The sequence below is a fragment of the Halyomorpha halys genome, unplaced genomic scaffold (assembly GCF_000696795.3).
Source record: "Halyomorpha halys isolate HHAL.00 unplaced genomic scaffold, Hhal_1.1 Scaffold2.1, whole genome shotgun sequence".
Taxonomy (NCBI): domain Eukaryota; kingdom Metazoa; phylum Arthropoda; class Insecta; order Hemiptera; family Pentatomidae; genus Halyomorpha; species Halyomorpha halys.
In genome coordinates, this window is record NW_027111560.1 from 1039942 (window position 1) to 1066971 (window position 27030).

The following is a 27030-nucleotide window of genomic DNA, read 5'->3' on the forward strand; positions in this document are numbered from 1 at the left end:
ATGTGCCCTAATCAAGTGTTATCTCTTTCCTTCTAATGTGCCCCAATCAAGTGTTTTCTCTTTTCTTCTAATGTGCCCTAATCAAGTGTTTTCTCTTTCCTTCTGATGTGCCCTAATCAAGAGTTTTCTGTTTCCTTCTAATGTGCCCCAATCAAGTGTTTTCTCTTTTCTTCTAACGTGTCCTAATCAAGTGTTTTCTCTTTCCTTCTAATGTGCCCATATGGACATGGGCGTGAAACATTAGAAGAGTGCGAAACGAGACGATACAAAACATGTAGCTAAAACAATGCAGCTGCACCAGTACAATTATTAACCATGGCGTCATTCTATGAAATCGTGCTATTCTAATGTTATGAAGTAGTGTTTTTATGACTTTTCACGTATTGTTATGAATTGAATAATATTTTAATGCATGTTAAAACATAACGTGATGAGTAAGTATATTCCACATTTTTCTGGGGACTAGTGAAATTTTCTCGCGGACCACCAGAGACAGAGGAGTGGGGATGGCAGTTAGCACACCACATGTAAAAAAAAAAGAAATAAATATTTAAATTAGGTAAACAATAAATGGTAATTTAGATAATAGTGGGGGGAGAAGAGATATTTAATTTTTAAAAGAAACAAAAAAAAAAAACACTCATACATATAAAAAAACAAAGGAGAAATAAAGTATAAAATAATGGGATACAATATGTGTAAGTGATTAAGAAAGACAATATACCAAAAGAGTGGCGATACAGAGTTAAATAAAATCAGTCTTCCAGTTAAATAAAATCATTCATATTTAGATAGTAGGCCATTCTTAAAAACGGTTGTTTAAAAGGGTACAGGAGGAAGTTAACCAGCAAAATTTGGTTCGTTGACAATATGGGAAGAGATGCTTCTATTAAAGGTTTGTAAATGGATTCGCATCAATTAATGGAAGATTAAAGTAAATAATCATCTTGGAGGACTAGTTCCAAACTAGGACAAGCGACAGAAATTGTTTCCGAACCCAACAACAAGCGAACCATATAAAGTAAATAATTATCTTGGAGGACTAGTTCCAAACTAGGACAAGCGACTGAAATTGGTTCCGAACCCAACAACAAGCGAACCATACCCATACAAAGCGGACCACTCAGAAAATCTAATGTAATAGCCGAAAAAACAAGCGTGAAGTTAGCGACATTTGTTGCTTCCTTTGTTTACTAAGTATTTGTACGAGTCTTGGATTTGCGGCAAGTGGCAAACATGTAGTTCCAGCATAAAATGTATTTGTATTTCTATTAAAAATATTTAACTGCTTTTACACTTTCCATTATCAAATTATGTATTGTGTTTTCAGGTATGGTTGTTGATCATCACTGACATTTAAAATGATCAAGTCAAAAATTATTGTTCGGCCTAATCCAAAAGATGACCTCTCGGCTACAGAAATTTCTCTGCAGAGCCTTTTTTGCTTATTCAGTACCTCTGATGCAAACTTCATTGCAGATTTATTATTAAAAAGAAAATGTGCATTGGAAGATTTAACGAAATCCAACCTCAATTCTGAACAACTTATCGATTTGCTGAAAAGTTTTGTAAACGTTTACAATTTAAAAAGCAGCCACAAGCGATCTCAATTACTCGCTTCGACGCATTCCGAAGAATTTGTCAATAATATAAAAAACTTTCTCCAGTGTAATAAAAATGATGAATATTTAAAAGAAACGATTTATTTAATTATGTATTTTATTGATGCCAACATCAATGAGCTTCCTAAATCGGATGTTTGCTATAACAGATTTTATTCGTTGTTAAAAGTTCTTCTTGATGGCCTACCAGAAGATAAATTTAATGACATTTTTCTTTGGGCGCATGAGCTCCGGGTACTTTTGCAAGAAAAAATAATTCACAGGGATAGAACAAAACCTTTATGGAAAAATTCGAATATTTATCCTTGTCCTGTTGATTTGTTCGAAAAAAGGGAATTGATGACAAATAAGGTAAACGGAGCTTACAAAAATATTGATGAGTACTTAGATACCATATTTACACTCTTGAAAGAAGATTATGAAGGTTGCCTTAGAGAAGGGATACTACAAATGAAAGCAGAACTTAGGGGAACTAAAACAACCGAAAAAGAGGTTTTTGTCTATAATAATGTAAACATTGAACGCATCGAGGCTGACGAAAAACCAATGAACGGCATCATTCACAGAATAGCATTTTCAGTAGGGGACAAGGAGAATCAATTAGTAAATATCAACAAGCCATTCATGTATGGTTCCCTATTGTTACTTTCCCGGTGCAGTCAGTTTACAACTTTCGATCTCGCAACGGTAGTCGAAGATGTGGAGTTACAAAATACGGAAGGTAACTCTTACAAAGTTTTAAAAGTATCTTTTGTAAGCAATATTTCACAGATAAAACCTTATTGGCGATACACTATGCTTGAAACTCAGGCACCGTTCAATCCTTATTATAAAGTTTTAAACGCTATTCAATCAAAAGGAATAGAAAAGTTTCCTATGAAAAAATATATTGTGTATTCAGATACCACCCCTGATTTTCCAAGATATATTTCGACAGAAACAGAATACAAGATAGATTGCGAATCTGTTAAATTATTCAGTAACACTGCCTGGCCTAGTAATCTTTTGAATTTAGACCCTTCGCAGATTGAAGCTTTGCGTGTAGCACTCACCCATGAATTGGTCTTGATTCAAGGTCCACCTGGATCTGGTAAAACTCATCTGGCTCAAACAATTATCGACATTTTGATCGACAATAAAAATTTTTTGTCGACTCCGATACTTCTCATTTCATCTGATAATCGTTCCGTTGATGTTATTTTAGAAACACTGGCTATTAAGAAGAGAAACGTCGTCAGAATAGGTAAACAGACCAAAAGTTCGGTTTTGAAGAAACATTTGCTAAATAATAAAATGAAACCTTGTGGGAGAGATATCAAAATTAAAATTGAGAGGATTAAGGAATCTTTGTTGCGTAAAATTAATCAAAATGAAGAAAATATTGAAAAACTAGTAGAACGCTTAAAGAGAGAACAAATCTCCTATAGAAATACGTCCGATGAAAAGTTGGCTCTTCAGATATTATCTGCAGAGGTTGAAGTGATCGGTGGTACCACTGCAAGTTGTGCAAGGTTACATCATTTGATGGAAAAGGTTCATCCAGAAGTTGGTAAGGACTAATATATTTTAATTTTTGTTGGAAATTAAGTTAAATTTGTATTGTTCAATATAATATTTATATTTTGGTGATTCAAATATTTGTTTTGATACTAATATTAATAACTGAAGGCGCATTTATATGGTGACAGTAAATATAACAGTTGCAGCCACTTAAATGGAGGTTCTAGACAGACATCTGTACTGCATGTGTGGATAGTTCATAGTACTACCAACTAACAAATAGTAGGACAGCCAATGTCAGTTTATACCTGACCTGTTGCTCCCATTATTACTATTATCATAACTGTGAAATTTGCTTTAGATTTTGTAAACTGTGGCAGTTGCTGTCAAGGTAATACTGTCGTGATTCCAGAGTTAGTTGACAGTAATCTGTGTCATGCCATAAAACCACAGCTTATTATCACAAAAAGACTGTGGGATTCAGTTTTGAAGCACTCAACAGTAAGGAAAAAAATGGACTCTTTTAATCAAGATAACAACCTATAATTGTTTTTTTTTCTTTTTCCTAATGCCAACATCATTGGTTTTTTGAATATCTTATGTCTTATGGCCCAATATAAATTTGATTTTTTCAAATTCTCATTGGCAAATGTTGTTTCTCAAGTCAGTCATAGCAGGACATGTCTCAAGGTGGTTTCCATCCATTCTTGGTTGCACAGTACACGTGTAGGAACCTAATTCAAGCCTATCTTGTGGAAATGATTCTATAGATAGTCGTGGCTAGTTGTCAGGCGGAAGCAGGCTACTGCATCTCTTCTTGGCAGGTTAGCTGGGAATGAGCTTCCTATTAAACTCTTGTATCTTTTCCCTTCTACCTTGTCTATATGTGTTTTTATTGTTTCCTCCTTAACTATGGTCCTTACCATTTGCCTTATTGAGCCATAGGACTTTGGATGGGCTGGTTGTGGCAATTCTGCCCCTTGCCTGGCAAGACTGCCTTTTCATTTCCTGGAAATCACCAATGGCTCAGAATCCACTGTAGGACCACATTAGTGCCTTGGTCAGACCATGGAGGTGGGATTCACATTCCAAAACAGCACTTGATGGATTTTCATGCCTAAAAGTTGATCAAGAGAACAGCATTCCAGTCTTACCTTCTAGACAATGTTCTTAAAGTGATGAGTATAGCTGTTATCGACAATCTGCATTGCTAAATTGGAAATCCCTTGAGTAAACCCCTGCTCCGGCTTTTCCAACAGTTGATTCGGCTGATCCGTAAACTATATGTGAAGCTAATCCTAAGGGGGGTACGTTAGAGCTGTAGTTTCTAGAGATATTACTTTTACCTCATATTCAGGTGTTATTTTCTTATCAACCTTGTGGAGGAGTTGTAACTCTGCCTAGCTTGCGTGATAGTGAATTGGAAAATGTGCCTGTGTAAATGGTTCTCTCTCTTGACAGTATTCAAGTAAAGCCTTGGCTTTCAGCATGAAAGGTTCTTGTGTTTTAAACTGTTGAGCTGGGATTTTATAATTTTTCAAAAACTCTAGGGCCTTTCTTTGCATTCGCTCGTGAAGACACATTGCAGTTCACTCAAGTCATTTAGAAAGAGGTTATATTGTGTTCTTAAGGAGTGAAACTGTATTAATTTTATTATTAATATATTAATTTTCTAATAATTACATCAGCAAGATTTGTGGGAGCTAGAAGCATTATGTGAAATAATGTACTTTTCCACCAAACAAAAAAGATGTTTCATTACTTTAAAACTAATTAAATTGACCACTCAATTTGACATTTCTTTATCACTCGAACACAATAAAATTATCACATACACTCTTTTTCATGTAGGTGCCTCACATAATATTTGATTAACAGAGAATAAATTAAGGAGAAAGTGTTTATTATATATTATAAATATAAATTACATTTTATTTGTATAATTTTTTTTTTATATGAGTTAATTTTATCTTGAACACTAGATTAAAAATATTTTTAATTTTTTCATTAATTTTTTTTTTTTAGTCATTGTTGAAAATGCTAATGAAGTTCTTGAAGCACATGTAATTGCTGCGTTATCTGAAGGCTGTAAGCATCTTATTCTCATAGGTTGGTATGGAAATATGCTGTATATGTTTTGCTACAAAAAAAACAACAAATAAATGAATTATATATATCTTTATTGAGAACTATTAAAAACCAATTTTTATTTATTTATTTTTTAATATATAAAGTAACAATTAACAATGGTAGTCATGAGTGGATAAAGATGTTACTCTCATGACAGATACAAATTTAATATAATGTTTATTTTTATTAGGTTAGAAAACTATTTTTAACTTATGAAAATAATTTAAGTTTTACAAAGATAGGAAGGTGATATTTAGAAAAGAGTATTTAAAATATTCTTCTGAAATTTCTTTTTTTTTTTTTCCCTAAAATGTCATATTTCTACTTCATTCAATTATTTCATTGCTCATGCACGGACAAAATGTAATGAGAGAATAAATTAGTAGCACGTTCCATCACAAGTCAATATATCAACTTTCAGAAAATTATTTTGGGGCATCTCATGCAAATAAGTAAAATTCTTATTGAAAAAGTTGATATTTAAGATACGGAAAGCTATAATTTTGTGAGCAAGCCAAATAATTTTTAGATATAAAATTTAAACATGAAATAAAGTAAACTAAGGTGTTGCTATAAAAAGGAACAAAGTAAATTAAATAAATTAAAATTAAGATGTACAGTGAAAAGTATAAAAAAACGAAAATTACTTATTCAAAACAAAAATAATAGTATAAAAAGTAGATAAGAAAGAAATATAAATCCTTCATTTTTTTTTCTCTTGACCTTTATTTTATTCTCATTTCCATTATTTTCCGTATTTTAGTATGCACTATATTTTTTTTTTTTATCTACGTTTTCATTCGTTATTATTTCCGTTTTCATTAATTACTTAATACCTTTTTGTGATTCTTGTGTATTTATACTTTTCACTGTACATCTAAATTTTACTTTGTTCATTTTTGTATAAATTTTCACATAGTCGTAATAGCCAAGTGGCTAAAATAATAGCCACATCTTAGTTTACTATTATTTCATGTTATATATTCTCTTACTTGTTACATTATTTTAGTTATATAAAATTATAATTTGTCAAAAATATTTTTATTTAAGAGAAGTGGATGTATATACTTTTGATTGAATGCTCTTTAAATGTTGTATTAACGTATTCTATTTGAAATCTGTATTTTTTACCCTACTACTCAAATAAATTTCATTACTTTGATGAAGATTACCCTAAATTTGAGTTTTTTAAAAAAAAATAAATATATATATGTTATATCCAGCTGTGACAGAGAGAGCTTTGTAGAGGTTAGCTGTGCCAATAAAATATAGTTTCATTTATATTCAAGTTATTTCTATCCCTTGTCGCTATTTGGTATCTTTTGACATATCACCTATTTCCATTTCCAGCTGAGACATTCTCATTCTTCTCTTATTAATTATTTTCTACTAGTTCTACCAATCTACAGGTATAAGTATCATCCTGATAGGTCTTGTCTTATTTACTATCACCAATTAGCTTACACTTGTCCAATGAAACTACTTAACATTCCCTGTGGTTTGTAAAGCTTCCTGGAACTAATATTGGATTGAACAAGTTATACTGCTGACCACATAGGATTTGGTGACATATTTTGAGGGTCATTGATGTAACAAAAAATGAATACTGTCAGTTACTGAAAGTAATCTAATAGTTTCATGTCTATTACATTATCGATTTTCTCAAATATAATTTATAACAATTCTATTGAATATATTTTATGTCAGCATAAATTATTAATGTTTCCACCTATTTATTCTAGGTGATCACAAACAACTTAAACCAAACATTTCAAACAGAAATTTAGAAAATTATGATTTGGATGTATCATTATTCGAAAGGATGATGAGGTGTGGTATGAAATGCTCCACATTGACAGAACAGCATAGAATGAGGCCTGAAATAGCATCACTTCTCTCTCCAACAGTGTACCAAAAAATGAAGTACCATCCAGTTGTTCTTAACTTACCAAAAATAAGAGGAATGCAACGGAACATCTTTTTCATTAATCATGAAGTTGCCGAAAATAAAGTATGACTATTTTCTTTATCTCTCAATCTTTTTTAAGCTATAACGATTGATCAGTTCATACTGCCTTGTGTCCACTATATGATCTATGTCAAACACTGTGAACCTATAGCAACGGTAGATGGCGATGACATGATTTTGTCCTCATTATAACAGAATTTAACCATTGGTATTTCTGTCAACTGGAGATTGAAAATGAGTTTATTGAGTTTTTAACAACCCGTTTATAACTCTAATCTTTTTCTTAATATCCCTGATCTATAAGAAGCTACTGCTTCAACCATACTTTTACAGTTTACTTGAAACAGCTTGAGTATTGCTGCCTTTTATTTGTAGTTTGGCTTTTAAGCTGTCTTAATTCTTTTTTTTACATAACTTATATTTGTACCAAAAATGGGCACTGGAGTCAACCTCTTGGCTTCTGGGTTGCTATAGTTAGGCTGACACCCTCTCAACTCTTTATTTTACTATGTGAGTTAGTTTAGTATTGCATTTTAGTTTTTTACTATTCTTAATCATATTAGTGGATTATCGATTATCCCAATGGACACCTGGATGACAGTATAAACATCTCTACTTTTACTATCTTATATCTCAACCTTTCCTTGGATAGAGTGGGACTAGTTAGAAATAGTTGCGACAACAACGATTTCTTTGTTTCACAAAGCATTTCTTACAGGCCGTAGAACGCGGGATCGTTGGAACAGACTTAATGTTTCTGAAATAGTTGTTCAAAAACATGGATGTATTTTGAGTAATGAATTGTAAGCAACGATATTTTAAGACGGATGTATTTTGGGTAATGTATTGTTACCAACCATATTTTAAAACATCGATGTTTTTTTAGTCATTGTCAGATTCTTTGTTTCAAAATCACTTCTTACAGGCCGCAGGACACGGGATCGTTGGAACAGACCTTATGTTTCTGAAATAGTTGTTCAAAAACATCGATATATTTTGAGTAATGAATTGTAAGCAACGATATTTTAAGACATGGATGTATTTTGGGTAATGTATTGTAACCAACGATATTTTAAAACATCGATGTTTTTTTAGTTGTCGGATTCTTTGTTCCAAAAAGCACTTTTTACTGGCCGTAGGACGCAGGATCGTTGGAACAGACCTTATGTTTCTGAAATAGTTGTTCAAAAACATCGATGTATTTTGAGTAATGTATTGTAAGGACCGATATTTTAGAACATCGATGTTTTGACGTGACAACGTCTTATAAATCATTTTGCGGGATGCCATGTTAGAAAAAGTGTCCCGTAACGGAAGTAGATTGTGGGGGAGGTAATTAGTAGTGTAGTAGTGGGGGTAAGAGGATTATAGATGCTGAGAGTCATGCAGGCAAAAGTGTCCCGTAACGGAGAAGGTAGTGGTGGGGATGAGTAACAGTGAGGTGGTGGGGGTAAGAGGATTATAGAGTATACGTTGTCACGGAAATATGTCGCCTGCACGGGTACGGTTTTTTTGTAGTCGATGTCGGATTTTTAGTTTCAAAAAGCACTTCGTACAGGCCGTAGGACGCAGGGTCGTTGAACAGACGTTATGTTTCTGAAATATTTGTTCAAAAACATCGATGTATTTTGAGTAATGTATTGTAAGGAACGATATTTTAAAACATCGATGTTTTTTGTAGTCGATGTCGGATTTTTTGTTTCAAAAAGCACTTTTTACAGGCCGTAGAATGCGGGATCGTTGGAACAGACCTTATGTTTCTGAAATAGTTGTTCAAAAACATCGATGTATTCTGAGTAATGTATTGTAAGTAACATTATTTTGATATTGAACATTGATATTATAAAACGTCGACGTGTTTTTTATCAATATTGCATTCTTTTTTGCAAAAACCAGTTCCGACTGGCTGGAAATGGTTGTTCAAAAACATCGATGATTAGAAAACATCGGTATTAAAACATCGAAGTTTTCAAAACATCGACATTGATGTCGCATCCCTGGCTGGCACATTAACTGATGGCTAATATTTTAGTACTTTATCTTTTCTCAGAGGCCAGCTACAGAGCTCTGAGAGATTGGAATATCCTTATTTACAAAAAGGAAAATGGTCCCTTGATTTTGATTCCAAATATATTATGAAATATAGAAATTATCTGTATTAAGAATAAATAAATCTGTAACACTACAACCCATGAAAGGTCAGGGGTGCAGTACTTTGTAAGGAAGTACTGTTACAAGACCAATGGTTGTGCAAGGAGGTGATTTGGTCAGAATCACATTCAGCCCCCACATTTTTTCTCCAATTGAGAGTACTCACTTTATGATGCTGGATGGATCCCGGAGGGCTCCCGACCCCACAGAGTTGACTCACGGCTACAGTGACAGAATAAATAATTATCTGTCAGAGCCATGTTCAAACCCAAATCCTTGGAGTTAGTAGCACAGTGCCTTACCACTGAGCCCCCCTGTTCCCCTCTATATTAACAATATAGAATTAATTATCAAAAGTTAAAATATGAAGTCATCTGTTATTTGACCCTTTGCCTGGGCTAGAGACTGGAAATCTCACATCAGACTGAAAAGAAAACAAATTAACAGGTAATATAGTATTTTGTAAAAACCTTTGGGGACACATGGGATGCTGCTTATAGTAAGATAATATTCAATAAAGATTGATATACTATTTGGACTCTCTGACCTAGAGATTAGCTAAAATTTGAGGAGAAGACGAGTATTTGTGTTTTGTGTTTTGTTTATTTGTGTATCTTTGCTAACCGCACCTCTGACCATCTTGGATCAATCTACGGCCCACTATTAGCACCTCTTTAGCTAAAATGGTAAGAGAATTCATAATATATCTCCCAGATTAAAGCATAAAACATATTTGAAAGTACAATTTTGAAAATATGTATAATATGACTAATTAATACCAAATATTTTTTTTCTTTTAAAAATTTATTTGGAATAATTATAAATAAAAAAATTGTTCAATAAAAAAATTATTGTTACTTTTTGTCTGATTTTACAGAAAAAGGATGACGAACATTCCTATTCAAACAGATACGAAGCAGATTTTTTATTAGGAATTGCCAACTACTTATGTTTACAAGGGTATGCCTTAAAAGATTTAACTATCTTAGTTCCATATGCAGAACAACTTAAATATATGATAAGGGTAAGTCTCTATTTTTTTTTTTTTTTGTTTTAGTAAAGATATTTATTCTTTCATAGCATTGTAAGATTATCTTTTAAGTATTTATTTAAAATACAAAATATTAATTTTGTGTTACTTTTGTTTTTATTAAACTTGGCAGAGAGAATTGAAAAAAACTTAAAAAATTGTACCTTAGTCCTGGCATAAGTTCTATTAGAGTAGTAAGTTTGAAAATCAAACCGGTTCATTTTGAATAGTGAACTTCATTTATGCTTTACAAAAATTAAAAGTAATAATTTTCAACCTAACATATATAGAAATAACTCAATTGAAATCAAGAAATGGAAATTTATTAAGAAGGCCAACTAAATGATTATGAACATCAAATGGAATACATTTAAACTAGTTGCGAAGTTGGAGATCGTGAGTTCAAAGCTCCCAACTATAAACTTCTTTTTGTTAATTCAATAACGTTTAATTTTTTTTTTATCAGTAAATTAATTTTTTTATAAATACTATCCTGTAAGAAATATTTGGTATTATCTTTTTTTGAAGTTCTTATATTAATTTTTTTTTTATAATCTAGAGATGTATCCTTTTAGCTTTGTTTTTATACTGCTACTTTAAGCCTTTTTTTTTTTTTTTTGTTAACCACTAACATTTAAATAAAAGCTTATTTATTGGTATTTTTTAAAAATAATTTAATAATAGCCAGCAGCTTTGGGAAGTTCATTTTTGAACCACTACTACCGCCACAGGAATTAGTTTTCACGTATTAGGAATTAGATTTCAAAGAATTAGTTTTCACGTAACATTACGTGTATAATGAATGAATCTGAAATGTACTTTACATGTGATAGTGTTCTTGTATTCTAGTAACTGTGATTAGTTGGTATGATACATACTGTGATTCATTTGTTATTTGTGTAAAACTAAAATGAATAGCTTCTTATTCAATATTTCAAATATTTTAGTGTTATTAGAGAATAACACTGTAGAGAGAGTTGTTGATATATTTTACATCATCAATTGCTCTTATAATAAATTTAATCTTGATTTTATTTTTTTTCTTTCAGGCTTCAAAAACCTATCCTCTACTAAAGGGTGTAGAAATTCTCACAATCAACACATATTCAGGTCATGAAAACACCATAATACTTCTTTCCTTGGTACGAAGCCAGTCAGCTGGTATTGGATTTTTATCAAACAATAACAAAATTGTGGTAGCTTTGTCAAGGGCTAAATCTGGTCTTTATATAATTGGTAACATGAAGACGCTCATGTCTGGCTCCGATTTATGGGTTTCTCTCAATGCAGTTCTTAAAAAGAAGCAAGCAATAGGTAACCAATATAAAATATACTGGAAAGTTTCTGATCAATTATTTGTGTGAATGTGTTCTGTATTTCATACATTTGATGCAGGAAAATAGTTTAATTAATAATAATTCAAAGGTAGTCATCATGAAACTATACTGTATACTCCACTTCACAATTAGAATTAGGGGAAATAAGAACTAAAAAACAGAAGGATAAGACGCACTTCAGCTTTCGGAGAAGACTCCTTCATTGCTATGACGTATAATTTTATCGAAATCCAAGGTGTGTCTTGTCTTTTACATTTATTGTTATTTGGTAAAAAATCATAGAAGTTTCTGGGTATTATTTGCCAAAGCATGTAAAATTATTTTTACAATAGAAAACATGGTTACTATATTGCACTCAAGGCCAGTTGACTTTGAAAGATTATTCACCTTTCAGAGGAAATGGACTAATATAGGTTTGAACCTGGGAAAGAAAATAGCTAAGGACATCCAAAAATGTTTAAAGTAATAGGAGAAGCCAGAAATTTCTATGTAACGGTCAATCAAAGCAAGAAACCATTTAGGCTCAACCTGCCAAGACCTTAATGGAAATATCATTGTTGAAGAGATGGTGTTTATGAATCACCATTGGAATGATCACATTGGAATATTTATGGAGGAGAAGGACAGCAAATTTCTGATTCTGCCAGACAAAAACTTTGAATCTCCTGTTAATGAAGAGGTGATCGATACTTTAGACAACATTAAAAATCACAAGGTACCACGAATTGAGGATCTACCTTCAGAGCCGCTAAGGGATGATGGTGTGAGACTAGCAAAGGCCCTCAACATCATGGACATTTAGGTAAAGAAAGATATCCTGGAAGAATGGGAGAAATAATTAATTAATTGGTGTTCAAAAAGGGATCCCTTTAATTGCAGAAATTATTGGGGCACATTTCTTGTCTTCCCTACTACGAAGTACTATCAAGCATCCTTTTTCAATGCATGCCCTTGTTTGCAGAAAGAAAAATAGCAGTGCAGATTCAGAGAGAAAATTCCACAACGGACCAAATATTTCTCCTTAGAACAATATTAGAAAGGGGACTTGAATTTTATGTAACAAGAAACTTGTTTATAGATTTCTATGATGATGTTGATTGAGCCTAATAACTTTCATCAGGACCTTCATTCTGGTCCCCAGGTTCCATGTGACTGCTTCAAAAGTTTGCCATGTTGGAAAGGAATCCATCAGGTTGGACCATGTTTTTTTCAACCTGACTCGAGAGACAGCAATAATAAATCCAGACTGTATGATCCAATATCAATAGATCCGTACATTTCCTAAAATACTCCAACAATATCGATATAGTTAGATGCTCAATTATATCAGTAGAAGAAGTGTTTATTTTCTTGCAGGAACAGCAAAGAAACTTGATTTGGTGGTAAACCAAGATAAGACTAACGGGATTGGGTAAATACATTACGTGCTTGCAGAACAGCACTCTAGGCACCAGCAGAAGGTGGTGTTAGGACTATGCTTCTTCGGAGAGATTATCATAATGATTGAACAATTATTCTGAAATATGTTTCAAGATAAAGAAATAAGAATTAAAGTTTTTTTCGTTACAAATATTTTAGTAATAAAATTTGTATCTTTAGTCCTAGTTGAAATAGTAACGTGAAGAGCTATAACCTATGAAGGATGAGGGGATCATTACTTTGGAAGCAAGTACTCTTTTAAGAACATCGATTAAACAAGGAAGTGATTTTTTCAAGATCACACTCAACTGCCAGATTTTTCCTCAATTAAGGGTAATCCCTTTATAAGGGCTCCAGAACCCACAGGATTGACTCAGGACTACAGTAACAGAAAAATTAATTACCTGCCATAGTTGGATTTGAACCTGGATCCTTGAAGTTACTAGCATAGAGCTTTACCTCTGTGCCACCCCCCCTCCCTTCCTCCTCCAAGTTACTAGCATAGAGCTTTACCTCTGTGCCACCCCCTCCCTTCCTCCTCCAATTTACTAGCATAGAGCTTTACCTCTGTGCCACCCCCTCCCTTCCTCCTCTGAGTTAGTAGCATAGAGCTTTACCTCTGTGCCACCCCCTCCCTTCCTCCTCCAAGTTACTAGCATAGAGCTTTACCTCTGTGCCACCCCCTCCCTTCCTCCTCCGAGTTTAAATAATAAAATATTTTGTTTTTCAATTGTATTAATTTATGAATATTACATTCTAGCATAATAATCAATTATACTTATCCTAATACTCATGAAAAAACTCTCAATACTTTCTTAACTGGCATAGATTGAAATACTATTTTTCAGATAGAAGCATCCATTTGGAATGTGTTACACATAAAACTATAACCGAGGTGTCTAATAAACAAGATTTCAAGCTGTGCTCAAACAGAGGAGGCTGCATTTTGCAATGTAACCTGCCGTTAGGCTGTGGCCACTTATGTCAATTGAAGTGTCACCCTTTGCTGGAAGATCATACTACTTATATTTGTAGTGAATGTGGGCAATGCAATAAAGATACTGATGTAATTCTACCTTGTGGTCATTCATTAAAGACTAAACACTACGCTGATAATAAACTACACACTGCCTATATTTGCATTGAACCTTGTGCAAGGTAACCTTATCAGCTCTAAATAATCGAAATATTGAGTTTAGATCTCGAAAGGACTTTTTAAACTAAATATTCTATTAATAGCTAAGTTAAAATTAAATTTGCCTTTACCTTGAAGGAGTATATAATAATGATTCATAAAATCACATTAATTAATATTTCTCAGATACTGCAAACAGAATCTTCATCAGTGCAAGAAAAAGTGTCATGAAGAATGTGGACATTGCTATGAAGATATTGATGTAATTTTACCTTGCAGTCACTCATCAAAGAAGAAATGCTGTATCGATAAGGAAGAACACATTGCCACCTATGTTTGCAATGAGCCGACGTTAAGGTATCTTAATCATTTACCATTAATTGTCTTTTTGAATGTAACTGAGAGAGAAAATATAAAGGTTTTTTCGGTTGCAGTAATTTGTTTTTATTGATTAAATAAACATTTTTTTAATCATGTTTAATAACAGACCAATGTTTTTTAGTAGGTACGCAAATACATTCCTTCGTTAGGACTTAAAGAGTTATTTCTGAAGTCTATTTTTTTTTATTTAATTATTATTTTAGTGTTTTTAGTTTTTCAAGTATTGTCAGTTTATATTATAGTACATTTGATATTGAACTTAAGATATGTCAATGTTAACAACAAGTTGATAATATTTATGGAATATTTTAGGCTAAAATAGTTTCAAAACATTCATGGGATGTCACCTAGTAATTATAACCATCACACATGAAAATCGGGTGACGTATTCCCCCAAAAATCATTGAATAACAACAAACATAAAGACAAAGCACATTAACTTTCTTGTGGCCGCGCGTAGTGGTATAATCAAACAAATAAAATTGTTTTTCAGATTCTGTGAACAAGGTCTTCATAAACATGTTAAAAAGTGTTATGAAGAATATGGAAAGTGTTATGAAGATGTTGATGTAATTCTACCGTGTGGTCATTGGTCGAAGAAGAAATGCTATGTTGATGAAGAAGAACACATTGCTGCCTTTGTTTGCAATGAACTTTGTTTAAGGTATCGTCATAAATTATCATTATTTTTATTTTTCAAGACAACACAAAGGTTTTTTCTACAATGTGTGAACTTTAGTTCTGAGTGACATCTTCATTTTTACTTTCTGGTGCTCTCAGTGAGAGCAGAGTAGCCTTATAATCAACAAATATGATATTTTTTTGTCCTTTGGATTTCTAAATCTAATCAAATTGCTTTTAGCTCCTTAGAATTATAATAGCATCTTTCCCCACAGGGTAAGGCATCTCGAATTCTTCACTCTCTCTCTTACTACTGGTCATTCAGTGAATATGTACAATCATAATTCTCTTGAGTACATTTGGCAAATAATTTCTAATTCCAGGCGACCGAGAATTTCTGGAATATTATCCTGCTTTCGATCTGCTTTTAACACATGTTTTTCGTCATGGAATGGCATTATTGGTTCAATTAAGCTTATCATATGCCATCTATATATGTTTAATTATTCTGAAGAACCTTTAGGCATACTGTTATGAATATTATTGTAACTTTTGGCAAAAAATTTATAGTTCATAACATTTGATCTTGAACTTACTTAGGACACACCAATGTCAACAAAAAGTTCAGATATTTAAACTTTTTTTGCAGTATTTGAGCTGAAATAGTTTCAAAACATTTAAGGAATCTTACTGAGTAACTAGAACCATCAAACTTGAAAATTGGGTGAGGTACTCACCCTAAAATCATTAAATAACAACAATCATAAAGATGAAACACACTACCTTTCTTGTATGCCATGCCGTAGTTGGATGTTAAGAAAAAAAAAATGTTTTTCAGATTCTGTGGACAGGGTCTTCATAAATGTAGTAAAAGGTGCAATGAAGAATGTGGGAAGTGTAATGAAAATGTTGATGTAATTCTACCTTGTGGTCATTCATCAAAGAAGAAATGCTGTGTCAATAAAGAAGAATACATTGCCGCCTACATTTGCAATAAACGTTGTTTAAGGTATCCTGCCAAATCACCATTGTTTTTCTTTTTGAAGATAATTTAAGGTTTTTTTTTCTGCAATGTATGAACTTTTTTTTTCATTATCCCAGAGTCTGTATGTTATTGTTACTTTAACAATATTGCCTATCTTGTTAAGTCTTGAAACAAAATTATGGTGGACAAGAGTATTAAGGTTTCACCTTAGTAATATGCAAGTCAGGAGTGACACTGGTTCAAATCTGGCCTGGATGGGTAGAAATTTATTTTGTGGGGGACCCATGGAGTGAATCTCAACCTTCCCAATCTGACTATAGTAGGTTAGGAACCTGTTGGATGACCTCCTCATTTGCCAGATACATATACAGAATAAAGTGATAAATAAAATATCAAGTTTAGATCTTGAAAAAAACGTTTTAAACTAAATAGCTTATTAAAAACTAAGTTATAATTAAGTTGATCTATACCATGAAGGAGTTTAAGATAATCATTTGTAAAAACATATTAATATGTATTTCTCAGATACTGCAAACAGAATCTTCATCGGTGCAAGAAAAGGTGTCATGAAGAATGTGAAAATTGCTATGAAGATGTTGATGTAATTCTACCTTGCGGTCACTCATCAAAGAAGAAATGCTGTGTCGATAAGGAAGAACACATCACCACCTATGTTTGCAATGAGCCGACATTAAGGTACCCAAATTAGTTATCATTGTAGAAAGTACAACAACTGTTCTAGTTACTTTTTAAAAAAAATGCATGTATATACATGACATATAATTTAAGATTTTAAACATATAACAAAGGTGTGCAAACACAGCAGGTGCAGTATGATAGTTATCAAAGAAACAATATCAATTTTTGTTTTTCAGTTATTGCAAACAGGATCTCCATCAATGCTATAAAAAGTGCAATGAGGAATACGGGCTTTGTGATGAAGATGTTGATGTAATTTTGCCTTGTGGTCATGTGTCAATGAAGAAATGCTCTGGCAGTACAAAAGAGCATGTGGCTGCTTACATTTGTTCCGAACCTTGTTCAAGGTACCATATTAATTTTTTTAAGACATCAGGACCCTGTTTCATAATAAAGTACATACTAATACCATTAGTTTTGTCAATTTAACTTAATACAATTACACTGACTTGAACAATAGTAACTTGTACTTTAGTACTTTTTACTCCTGTAATATCACTAATAATCTTCCCTATTATGGAAAAATAAGTATTAGTGTAATTTCCACGTTGTTTCTATACTTGTATTTTGAACTAATACTATTACCTTTCATTATGAAACCGGGCCCTGAAAGGTTTTTTCTGAAATTTCTGTAAATTAAAACAATCATGGGTAGGAATGTCCAGATATGGAGACATAATGTATAGCATAAGGAACCCAATTCCTATTCTATATTTTAATGTTCATTCTCGTCAACTTCACTAATAACTGACCAATGTGTCTTAGTAGGCACGCAAATACATTCCTTCTTTAGGGCATGAAATGTAATTATTATTTTGAATTTATTTTAGTGTTTTTAGTTTTTCAAGTATTGTCAATTTATATTATATTATATTTGATCTTAAACTTAGGATATTTCAATTTCAACAATTGTTGATAATATTTTTGCAGTATTTTGAGCTAAATTAGTTTCAAAACATTCATAGGATATCACTAAGTAATTAGTAACATCAAAATCGGTTAAGCAGTTCACCGAAAAAAAAATTAAATAACATCAAACAGCCTAAGCACATTCTTGTGTTATCATTTTCTTTCTTGTAAGCTTAGTTGAGTAATAAAACAAATAGAATTCTGTTTCAGATGCTGTGAACAAGGTCTTCATAAATGTGGTAAAAAGTGTTATGAAGAATGTGGAAAGTGTTATGAAGATGTTGATGTAATTCTACCTTGTGGTCATTGGTCGAAGAAGAAATGCTATGTTGATGAAGAAGAACACATTGCAGCCTTTGTTTGCAATGAACTTTGTTTAAGGTATCCTTATAAATTATCATTATTTTTATTTTTCAAGACAACACAAAGGTTTTTTCCGCATTGTGTTAACTTTAGTTCTGAGTGACATCTTCATTTTTACTTTCTGGTGCTCTCAGTGAGAGCAGAGTAGCCTTAGAATCAACAAATATAATTTTTTTTTCCTTGTCCTTTGCATTTCTAAATCTAATAAAATTGCTTTCAGCTCCTTAGAATTATAATAGCATCTTTCCCCACAGGGTAAGCTACCTCAAATTTTTCACTCTCTCTTAGTACATTCAGTGAATATGTACAATCATAATTCTTTTGAGTACATTTGGAAAATAGTTTCTAACTCCAGACGACCAAGAATTTCTAGAATATTACCCTTTTTTATCTGCTTTTAACTCAGCTAACCTAACATAGCATACCCTAATTAGTTATCATTGTTTGTCTTTTCGAAGGCAACTGAGAAAGTACAACTGTTCTGGTTATTTGAAAAAAAAAATGTATGTATCTACATGACATATAATTTAAGATTTTATACACATAACAAAGGTGTTGCAAACACAGCAGGTGCAATATGATAGTTATCGAAGAAACAATATCAATTTTTGTTTTTCAGTTATTGCAAACAGGATCTCCATCAATACTATAAAAAGTGCAATGAGGAATATGGGCTTTGTGCTGAAGATGTTGATGTAATTTTGCCTTGTGGTCATGTGTCAAAGAAGAAATGCTCTGGCAGTACAAAAGAGCATGTGGCTGCCTGCATTTGTTCCGAACCTTGTTCAAGGTACCACATTAATGTTTTTTTTTTAAAGATATGTGAAAGGATTTCTCTGAACTGTCTGTAAATTAAAACACTTAGATTCATGGGTTGGAATGTCTAGATAAGGAGATATAACTTATAGCATAAGGCACCCAATTCCTATTCCATGTTTTAATGTTCATTCTCATCAACTTCACTAACAACTGACCAATATGTCTTAGTAGGCACGCAAATAAATTCCTTCTTTAGGACATGAAGGGTTATTTCTGAAGTCTAATTTTTTTTTTTGTTTGTTTTTGTTGTAATGATTATTTTAGGGTTATTTTAGATGTTTTAAGTTTTTAAAGTATTGTCTGTTTATATTATATTATATTTGATCTTGAATTTGGGATATTTCAATGTCGATAATATTTTGAGCTAAATTAGTTTCAAAACATTCATGGGATATCACTGAGTAATTAGTAACGTCAAACTTGAAAATCGGTTAAGCTGATCACCCAAAAAATCTTGAAGTAACAACAAACAAACAGATGAAGCACATTATCTTTCTTGTGTTTACACTTTGTTGGGTAATAAAACAAATAAAATTATTTTTTAGATTCTGTGAACAAGGTCTTCATAAATGTATTAAAAAGTGTTATGAAGAATGTGGAAATTGTAATGAAGATGTTGATGTAATTCTATCTTGTGGTCATTGGTCGAAGAAAAAATGCTATGTGGATGAGGAAGAACACATCGCTGCCTTTGTTTGCAATGAACTTTGTTTAAGGTATCCTTATAAATTATCATTATTTTTATTTTATTTATTATGTCAGAGTTATGTCATTAACCAATTTATTCTTGTTAGTTTTATGTCTAAATGAATTTAAAGTTTCATTACTTGAAAAAAATATATATAAAAAAAGAATATATTTATGGAACTTCCATGTGTAACCGATCTAGCCCGAACCAGATATCATTCCTTCCATTATAAAGTCTCTAACCATCCAAACCCACTAGTTTCTAACCTTGCTTCCTCTTCCATTCCTGACAACCCTCCAAGGCGCCTGAAAAGAAGATGGGCATGAGACTTTCTAATGTAAATACGTTATTAGAGTGATTCAAATAGGTAATTTCTTTGCACGCCTGTATCGCTCCATTATAAACTCACATCAAATGTACTGAATGTATTATTATGTAAAGTTGTAAATTTCAATAAAAATATTTTTAAAAAAAGAAATAAATAAATAGAATATGGTCCGGGTGCGGTCAAATTAAACTCAAATAATAATATTTTTTTTTACTATTTTTATTTGAGCCAACGTTTCGCTCCAGGTTGTCAGGGCTAAAAAAGATACAAATACTTAACATAAGTAAAAAATTAATTGGAAAATTAGAATGGTATACAATGAAACATAAAAATTAAAGGTTATTAACAATAAATGAAAACAGAAATAGTAACAGATAAAAAGAAGAAATATTAAAGAAAGTACAAACTAAGAGATGAAAAGGGATAAGAATAAAATCAAGAAAAAAAAGAAGGAAAAAACAGAAGAAAATGAACGAGAAAGAATTCATACCTGTTTTAACAGAAGTCAAAGTCAGAGTGAACCGTTTGTATTGGGAAGAGTGGGGATGGCAGTTAAGTACGTCACATTTTAAAATAATTTTAAAGTAAACAATGTAGAAAATATAAAAATTAGGTGAACAATACATGATAATATACATAATAGAGGGGGAGAAGAAATATTCAACAAAAAAAAAATGTACATGGAAACAAGAAGAAATAAAGTTACAATAATGGGATACAATAAATATAAATGATTAAGAAAGATAATATACCAAATGAGTGGGAATACAGAGGTATGTAAATTACATAATAGAAAAATTAATAATAAAGTAATTAATGTAAGTATACTTAAGCTAATTAATGTAAGTACACATGAATATAAAAAAAATTAGATACATAAATATAAAAGAAAAAGGAAGGATAGTAAATATAAAATATAATTAAATTAAGTATCGGGTGAGAATTTAGAAAATAAAACCAGAAAAAAAAAACATGACAGGAAAGTGGGCTTCTGAAATACAGAACGTAGAGAAAAGAAGCATTATGAGGGCTTTATAAGGTTCAAAATGGGTCGGTATGTCAGGGAGATGCAGGCTTTATCAACTTTATGATTGACGGAATTCTCCATTAAATTTATGTGAATGGACTCCGAAATGAGACGTTTTTTATGGGTAGGGACAATTGCAAGAATTGAAGGATTATCAAAATTAAAATCATGATTCAGGTTTAAAGCGTTTTCTGATAATTTAGAGGTAAGTAGGTTAGAGGAGTTCATAGAATTAATCTAAATCTAATCTACCCTAAAGGTATTGAAGATTGGGTCCATAACATATCTTCCACCACTATCCCTCCCAATGTTATCAATATTTTAAGTTTAGGCCCTAATTTCTCTACACCTCCTTCAAATTTATCTCACCTTATACCTGCTCTAATTACCGATTCAGAATTTATTTATCGAGATGATTCTGAGAAGACAGGGAGCTTTCTCGTATGCGCATTTGTAACATAATTTCCAACCACCTCCAACACCCCCACTCCGTTCTTCCATTCTTTCTCCCTTATTTTTTAAATACCTTTCTTTCACCCGCTCCTTTCTCAAATCTAATGACCAACTTATAATCACTAACGCTGACAAAGGTAACTCGACTGTGGTTATGGACAAATCTGAATATGTTGACGAAATTCACATCCTTCTATCTGACATAACTACTTACAAACCAACCACTCGAGACCCAACCCGCTGACGTTTGCTCCAATTCAACCTACTCCTAAGGAACCTTCTTAAAACCAATCAGATTAACCGCCCCACCTACTTTAACCTCATCATAACGGACTCCCTAAAAGCTATAAACCTGGTAACCCCCTTCACCTATCATTTCTAATATCAACGCTCCCTGTTCTAAACTCAATAAATTACTTCTTGCCCTTTAAATCCTCAGCCATAATAATCCTTATGATATCCGTAATTTCTTCCACCTTAAAGGACTATTACAATCCTTCAACATACCTGACAACTTTATCTTAACCTCCTTTGACACCGAAAGCATTTTTACTTATCATCTTCATTGACAAAGCCCTTCATATCGTTGAGAAGAACTAGATTATAATTCAACCTCATACCACGCTTAACCTCACCTCATTTCTTTCTGCTTTAGAACTTTACTGTAATTCTGGTTACCTGATGTTTCACGATAAATTTTACCACCAAATTAGCGGACTTGCAATGAGGAATTGCCTTGTTCCTGATATCTCTAATATTGTTCTTAATGACCTTCTCGACTCTATTATACCTCTATTTTCACAAGACATAATTTTCATTAAAATGTATGTGGACGATCTCTTCCTTGTCCTCAATCCTAACAGAATCCCCGAAACTCTTATCAGCCTTTAACTCCTACCACCCTCACCTTCGGTTTACTGTTGAAGGTGAATTTGACCATTCCCTCCCTTTTCTTGACCTACTTATTATCAAAAATCCCGATGGCTCCCTATCCACTGATAGGTATACCAAACCCACCTATTCTGGCAGACTCCTCAACTATTTTTCTCAACACTCTTATCACCAAATAATCAATGTTGTTAAGAACCTTATCAATCGATCCTTTTCTCTTTATGATCCTTAATATCACCAGACCAACATACAACGTATTAAACAGAACCTATTCAACAACAATTTTCCTCATAAAGTGACAAACTATAACTACTCGATTCTTACATTAACCTAGTTACTTCAGTTCCTCCTGTTCTCAACCCGCTCCACCTCTTATGTATATCCCCATTCTTTCTGATAATATTCAAAAATCTTTAAGATCCACCATTCCCACCCTACGTCTTAGCTTGAAAAACTTTGAAGTCCCACAACAAAATTTCCTTTCTTTTTTCCAAATTAAAAGACCCTATTCCTTTTTTACACCGTTCTAATGTAGTTTATCGGATGCCTTGTTCTATCTCCTGTTGCAGTTCCTTCTATATCGGTGAAATTAAGAATCAACTTAAGAACCTCATTTCCCTACACAAAACTTCTATCAACTCCTGTAACCCACTTACCTCTAAATTATCAGAACATCATCATCCTGAATCATGCTTTTAATTTTGATAATCCTTCAATTCTTGCCACTATCCCTAACCATAAAAAACGTCTCATTTCGGAGTCCATTCACATAAATTTAATGGAGAATTGCGTCAATCATAAATTTGATAAAGCCTGCATCTCCCTGACATACCGACCCATTTTGAACCTTATAAAACCCTCATAATGCTTCTTTTCTATACGTTCTGCATTTCAGAAGCCCACTTTCCTGTCATATTTTTTTTTTTTCTGGTTTTATTTTCTAAATTCTCACCCGATACTTAATTTAATTATATTTTATATTTACTATCCTTCCTTTTTCTTTTATATTTATATATCTTATTTTTTAATTTATATTCATGTGTTACCAGCTTAAGTATACTTACATAAATTATTTTATTATTAATTTTTCTATTATATAATTTACATACCTCTATATCCCCACTCATTTGGTATATTATCTTTCTTAATCATTTATATTTATTTTATCCCATTATTGTAACTTTATTTCTTCTTTGTTTTCTATCCATGTAATATTTTTTTTGTTGAATATTTCTTCTTCCCCTCTATTATGTATATTATCATGTATTGTTTACCTAATTTTTATATTTTCTACATTTTTTACATTAAAATTATTTTAAAATGTGACGTACTTAACTGCCATCCCCACTCCTCCCAATACAAACGGTTCACTCTGACTTTGAATTCTGTCTAAACAGGTATGAATTCTGTCTCGTTCATCTGTTACTATTTCTGTTTTCATTTATTGTTTATAACCTTTAATTTTTCTAATTTAATTTTTACGTTTCATTGTATACCCTTGTAATTTTCCATTTAATTTTTTTAGTTATGTTAAGTGTTTGTATCTTTTTGAGCCCTGACGAAGCCCTTCAACATAGGATGAAACATTGGCTCAAATATAAATGTTAGTATTTGAGTTTAATTTGATCGCACCTAGACTATATTCCATTTATTAATAGACACAGTCAATAAGCAATCTTCCAGTATTTCATAAAATAAGAAAATATTTATGGAACTAAGCCATTAAAAAATCAAGGGTTGAAATTTCTTTTGTGATGAACCCATGATACCATGCATACCAGAGTGTACAGAATATTAATATTCCTAAAACTGGTTCTGTAAGTTAGTTGAGTGGACTGCGTAAATGAATAAAATTATATTTAAAACTATAGATATGACATGGTTTATATTGTGTAGGGTGGAGAGCCAAAAGGTTATATTATTGTTAGTATGTTATTTAATTTTTAATTAGGGGATCTATTCCTTCTTAATATTTTGATTTGAGATACCTGGTGGATGATAAATGATGGGCATGGATTGTTTATCTATTCGCTAAGTCTCTTTTCCAGTCCCCCAGTGGGCCAGCAGTTTTCTTCACCATGTTGGTATTAATGAATTAATTGAAAGTAGAAATGGTCACTAGTTTGGAATTGGCTTTAAATCTGGGCTAAAAAATGGTGATTCTCTTGTTTTGAGGTGGTGGTGCTTCTCTACTCAGCTAACTGACCAAGGATACTACCTTGAGGAACACTAGGAGACTGAGAATAGAGGGATGAATAGGAACCATTGTGGTTTACTTGGAATAATCTATCGATGAGAAAGTATGTAGAAGGTAGGAATCTACGGAATTTGTAAAGCAATCCCGGATGCTAGACTTGATCAAAAGCCTGTCCTTCATCGAAAAAGACTTTCACGCAGTACATTCCGCGCTCCTATTAGTGGGATCCAAGTGGGATTTTCGGAATCAAAACTAGTGATCAGGGATTATATGATCGGAATCTAAGGAGCATTTAAAAAAAAAAAAAATACCGAAGAAGCTACAGGACATCAAACGAAATAAATTAACTGAACCAAATACACAAATTGCAACTTATCTTTATTTAAAAAGATAACTTTGTTATTTAGTTATCATTAGATGACACTAGGCTAAGGTAGAAATTATAGAATGGTTACTGGTATTATACTACTATAAAAATGGTTATGATGGTGCATATTACATCATGATGGCAATGGTGTGAAATATGAGTAATTCAACATGAAAATAATATTACAGATAATAGAACTAAAAGTGAAAAAAAAAAAGAATAATTGTTAAAAAAACATAAATGGTTGTCTAAGATTTAAAAAAAATAAAATAAACAGGGAAGGCAGATGGTATAAGGTTTTGATGTTTGAATAAATTTAAAATTTTGGAATTAAGCTAGAGAAAAGTTTTTTTGTGTCAGTACTATGTTCAATGGAATTTATTTGGTTTTAGCTTAATATATGGATATCAGGAGAGGCGTCTTTTTTTGTGAATGAGGACAGTGGCTAGGATGGAATAGTCAAAATCAAAGAGATGATTTAAGAACAATTAGTGTTTGTAAAGGTTTGGGCAGTTTGGTTTCGAAACTGGCTAAAGTTTGTAATATTGTTAAATTTATTTTTCAGATTCTGTGAACAAGATCTTCATAAATGTAATAAACGATGTTATGAAGAATGTGGAAAATGTAATGAAGATGTTGATGTAATCCAACCATGTGGTCATTCATCTAGAATAAAATGCTATACCATCAGTGAAAAACACACTCCCTATGTCTGCAATGAGTCTTGTTTAAGGTATCCTCATTAGTTATTAATATTTAGTAGGGAATAAGGGAATTTTTCTTATTTCCATAAACTGGGAAGTTTTACCTTTTTCATCAGCTGATGAAAAATTTCAATACTGTCACATTTAAGATGATTGATGTATCCAGTTTAAAGTTGAAAAAGAAAAGTGAATTTTAAATGGATTGATTAAATTAATAAAAACTTATAACAAAATCTTCCTTATATCCTTCTGTCCTATAATTTTAACTCACAGTCCCTCCCTGCTCATTTTGAGTTCATGCTCTAACCATAACTGTCTGAAGCCAAATTTCCTCTTTCCTACTGTAAATATTCCTAGTTACAGATTCATTCCTCATGATAGGAGTTGTCTTGTTTGTTCCTGACTGTTGTGTAAATACGTTTCCCCCACTTCTACTTTTTAGAAACTTGTAAAGCCTGTCCATTCTTGTCAGCAGCCATCTACTGATCTCGTACATGTACTAATGCACTCTCCTAGCTAATTAGCCAGCCATCATACATCTATCATTTATTTACTTTGTCGAGGTGATTGTGTTCGATTTGATGGTTCTGACTCCAATTGAACATGTGAGGTACTCTATTCCAGAAGGCCTCGACAATGCATGTTCATACATGTTAAGTAGTTGGCAAGGAGATGAATTGTCAGGATGAGTCTTACAGGTATGAGTCATACATCCTTGAAGGTAGAAACTTTGATCTGCAGGGTTTGAGCCTGCGGTCGCGAAGGGGTAGGTAAGTCCGATGAGTACAAGCCATAGGTCCTTACCATAGGGAGACAAGGTGTAGGAAGGAGAAGAGCAGAGTGAGCCCCACCCTCCCTCCCAGAGAGGGCAGGGTGAAATAAAAAAAGGGCACCATACATTTCAAAAAATATATGTATATATAGTTGACCGTAAAAATTTATATATAAGAAGATGGTCAGGGTTGCAGTCAAAAGAGAAACAAAAATAGTTTACAAATATTTATTTTCCGATGTTTCGCCCCACTTTGCAGGGCTTCATCAGGGCTAAAAAGATACAAAATAATACAATGATAAGAATAAAAATACAAAGATAAGATACAATGATAAGAATAAAAATACAAAGATAAGATACAATGATAAGAATAAAAATACAAAGATAAGATACAATGATAAGAATAAAAACAAGTAACAACGGCAAGAGTAAAATTTCTTTATAAAAATACGTAAAATATAAAGCGAAAAAAGTACAGGAGATGCACATAAAACAAAAAAAATACGGGGAAGGAAAAAAAAAATTATATATAA

General features: G+C 32.2%; 1 protein-coding gene across 6 annotated transcripts in view; it reads left to right on the plus strand.

Annotated features, from left to right (window-relative positions):
• LOC106680582 (NFX1-type zinc finger-containing protein 1) overlaps window positions 1-27030 on the plus strand; it is a 44008-nt gene that overhangs the window by 5404 nt on the left and 11574 nt on the right. Inside the window, exons 2-16 of one of the 6 annotated variants that reach the window (XM_014420421.2) lie at window positions 1331-3171; window positions 5148-5231; window positions 6995-7263; window positions 10250-10396; window positions 11452-11716; window positions 14007-14316; window positions 14480-14650; window positions 15168-15338; window positions 16134-16304; window positions 16806-16976; window positions 17156-17326; window positions 18099-18269; window positions 18871-19041; window positions 19616-19786; window positions 25587-25754. In XM_014420421.2, coding sequence (XP_014275907.1) covers window positions 1362-3171; window positions 5148-5231; window positions 6995-7263; window positions 10250-10396; window positions 11452-11716; window positions 14007-14316; window positions 14480-14650; window positions 15168-15338; window positions 16134-16304; window positions 16806-16976; window positions 17156-17326; window positions 18099-18269; window positions 18871-19041; window positions 19616-19786; window positions 25587-25754 — 4421 coding nt within the window. In that variant the 5' untranslated portion in view covers window positions 1331-1361. Of the gene's footprint in view, window positions 1-1330; window positions 3172-5147; window positions 5232-6994; window positions 7264-10249; window positions 10397-11451; window positions 11717-14006; window positions 14317-14479; window positions 14651-15167; window positions 15339-16133; window positions 16305-16805; window positions 16977-17155; window positions 17327-18098; window positions 18270-18870; window positions 19042-19615; window positions 19787-25413; window positions 25561-25586; window positions 25755-27030 lie in introns of those variants that run through there. The other 5 variants (XM_067049606.1, XM_067049604.1, XM_014420809.2 and 2 more) reach the window with 5 other exon arrangements.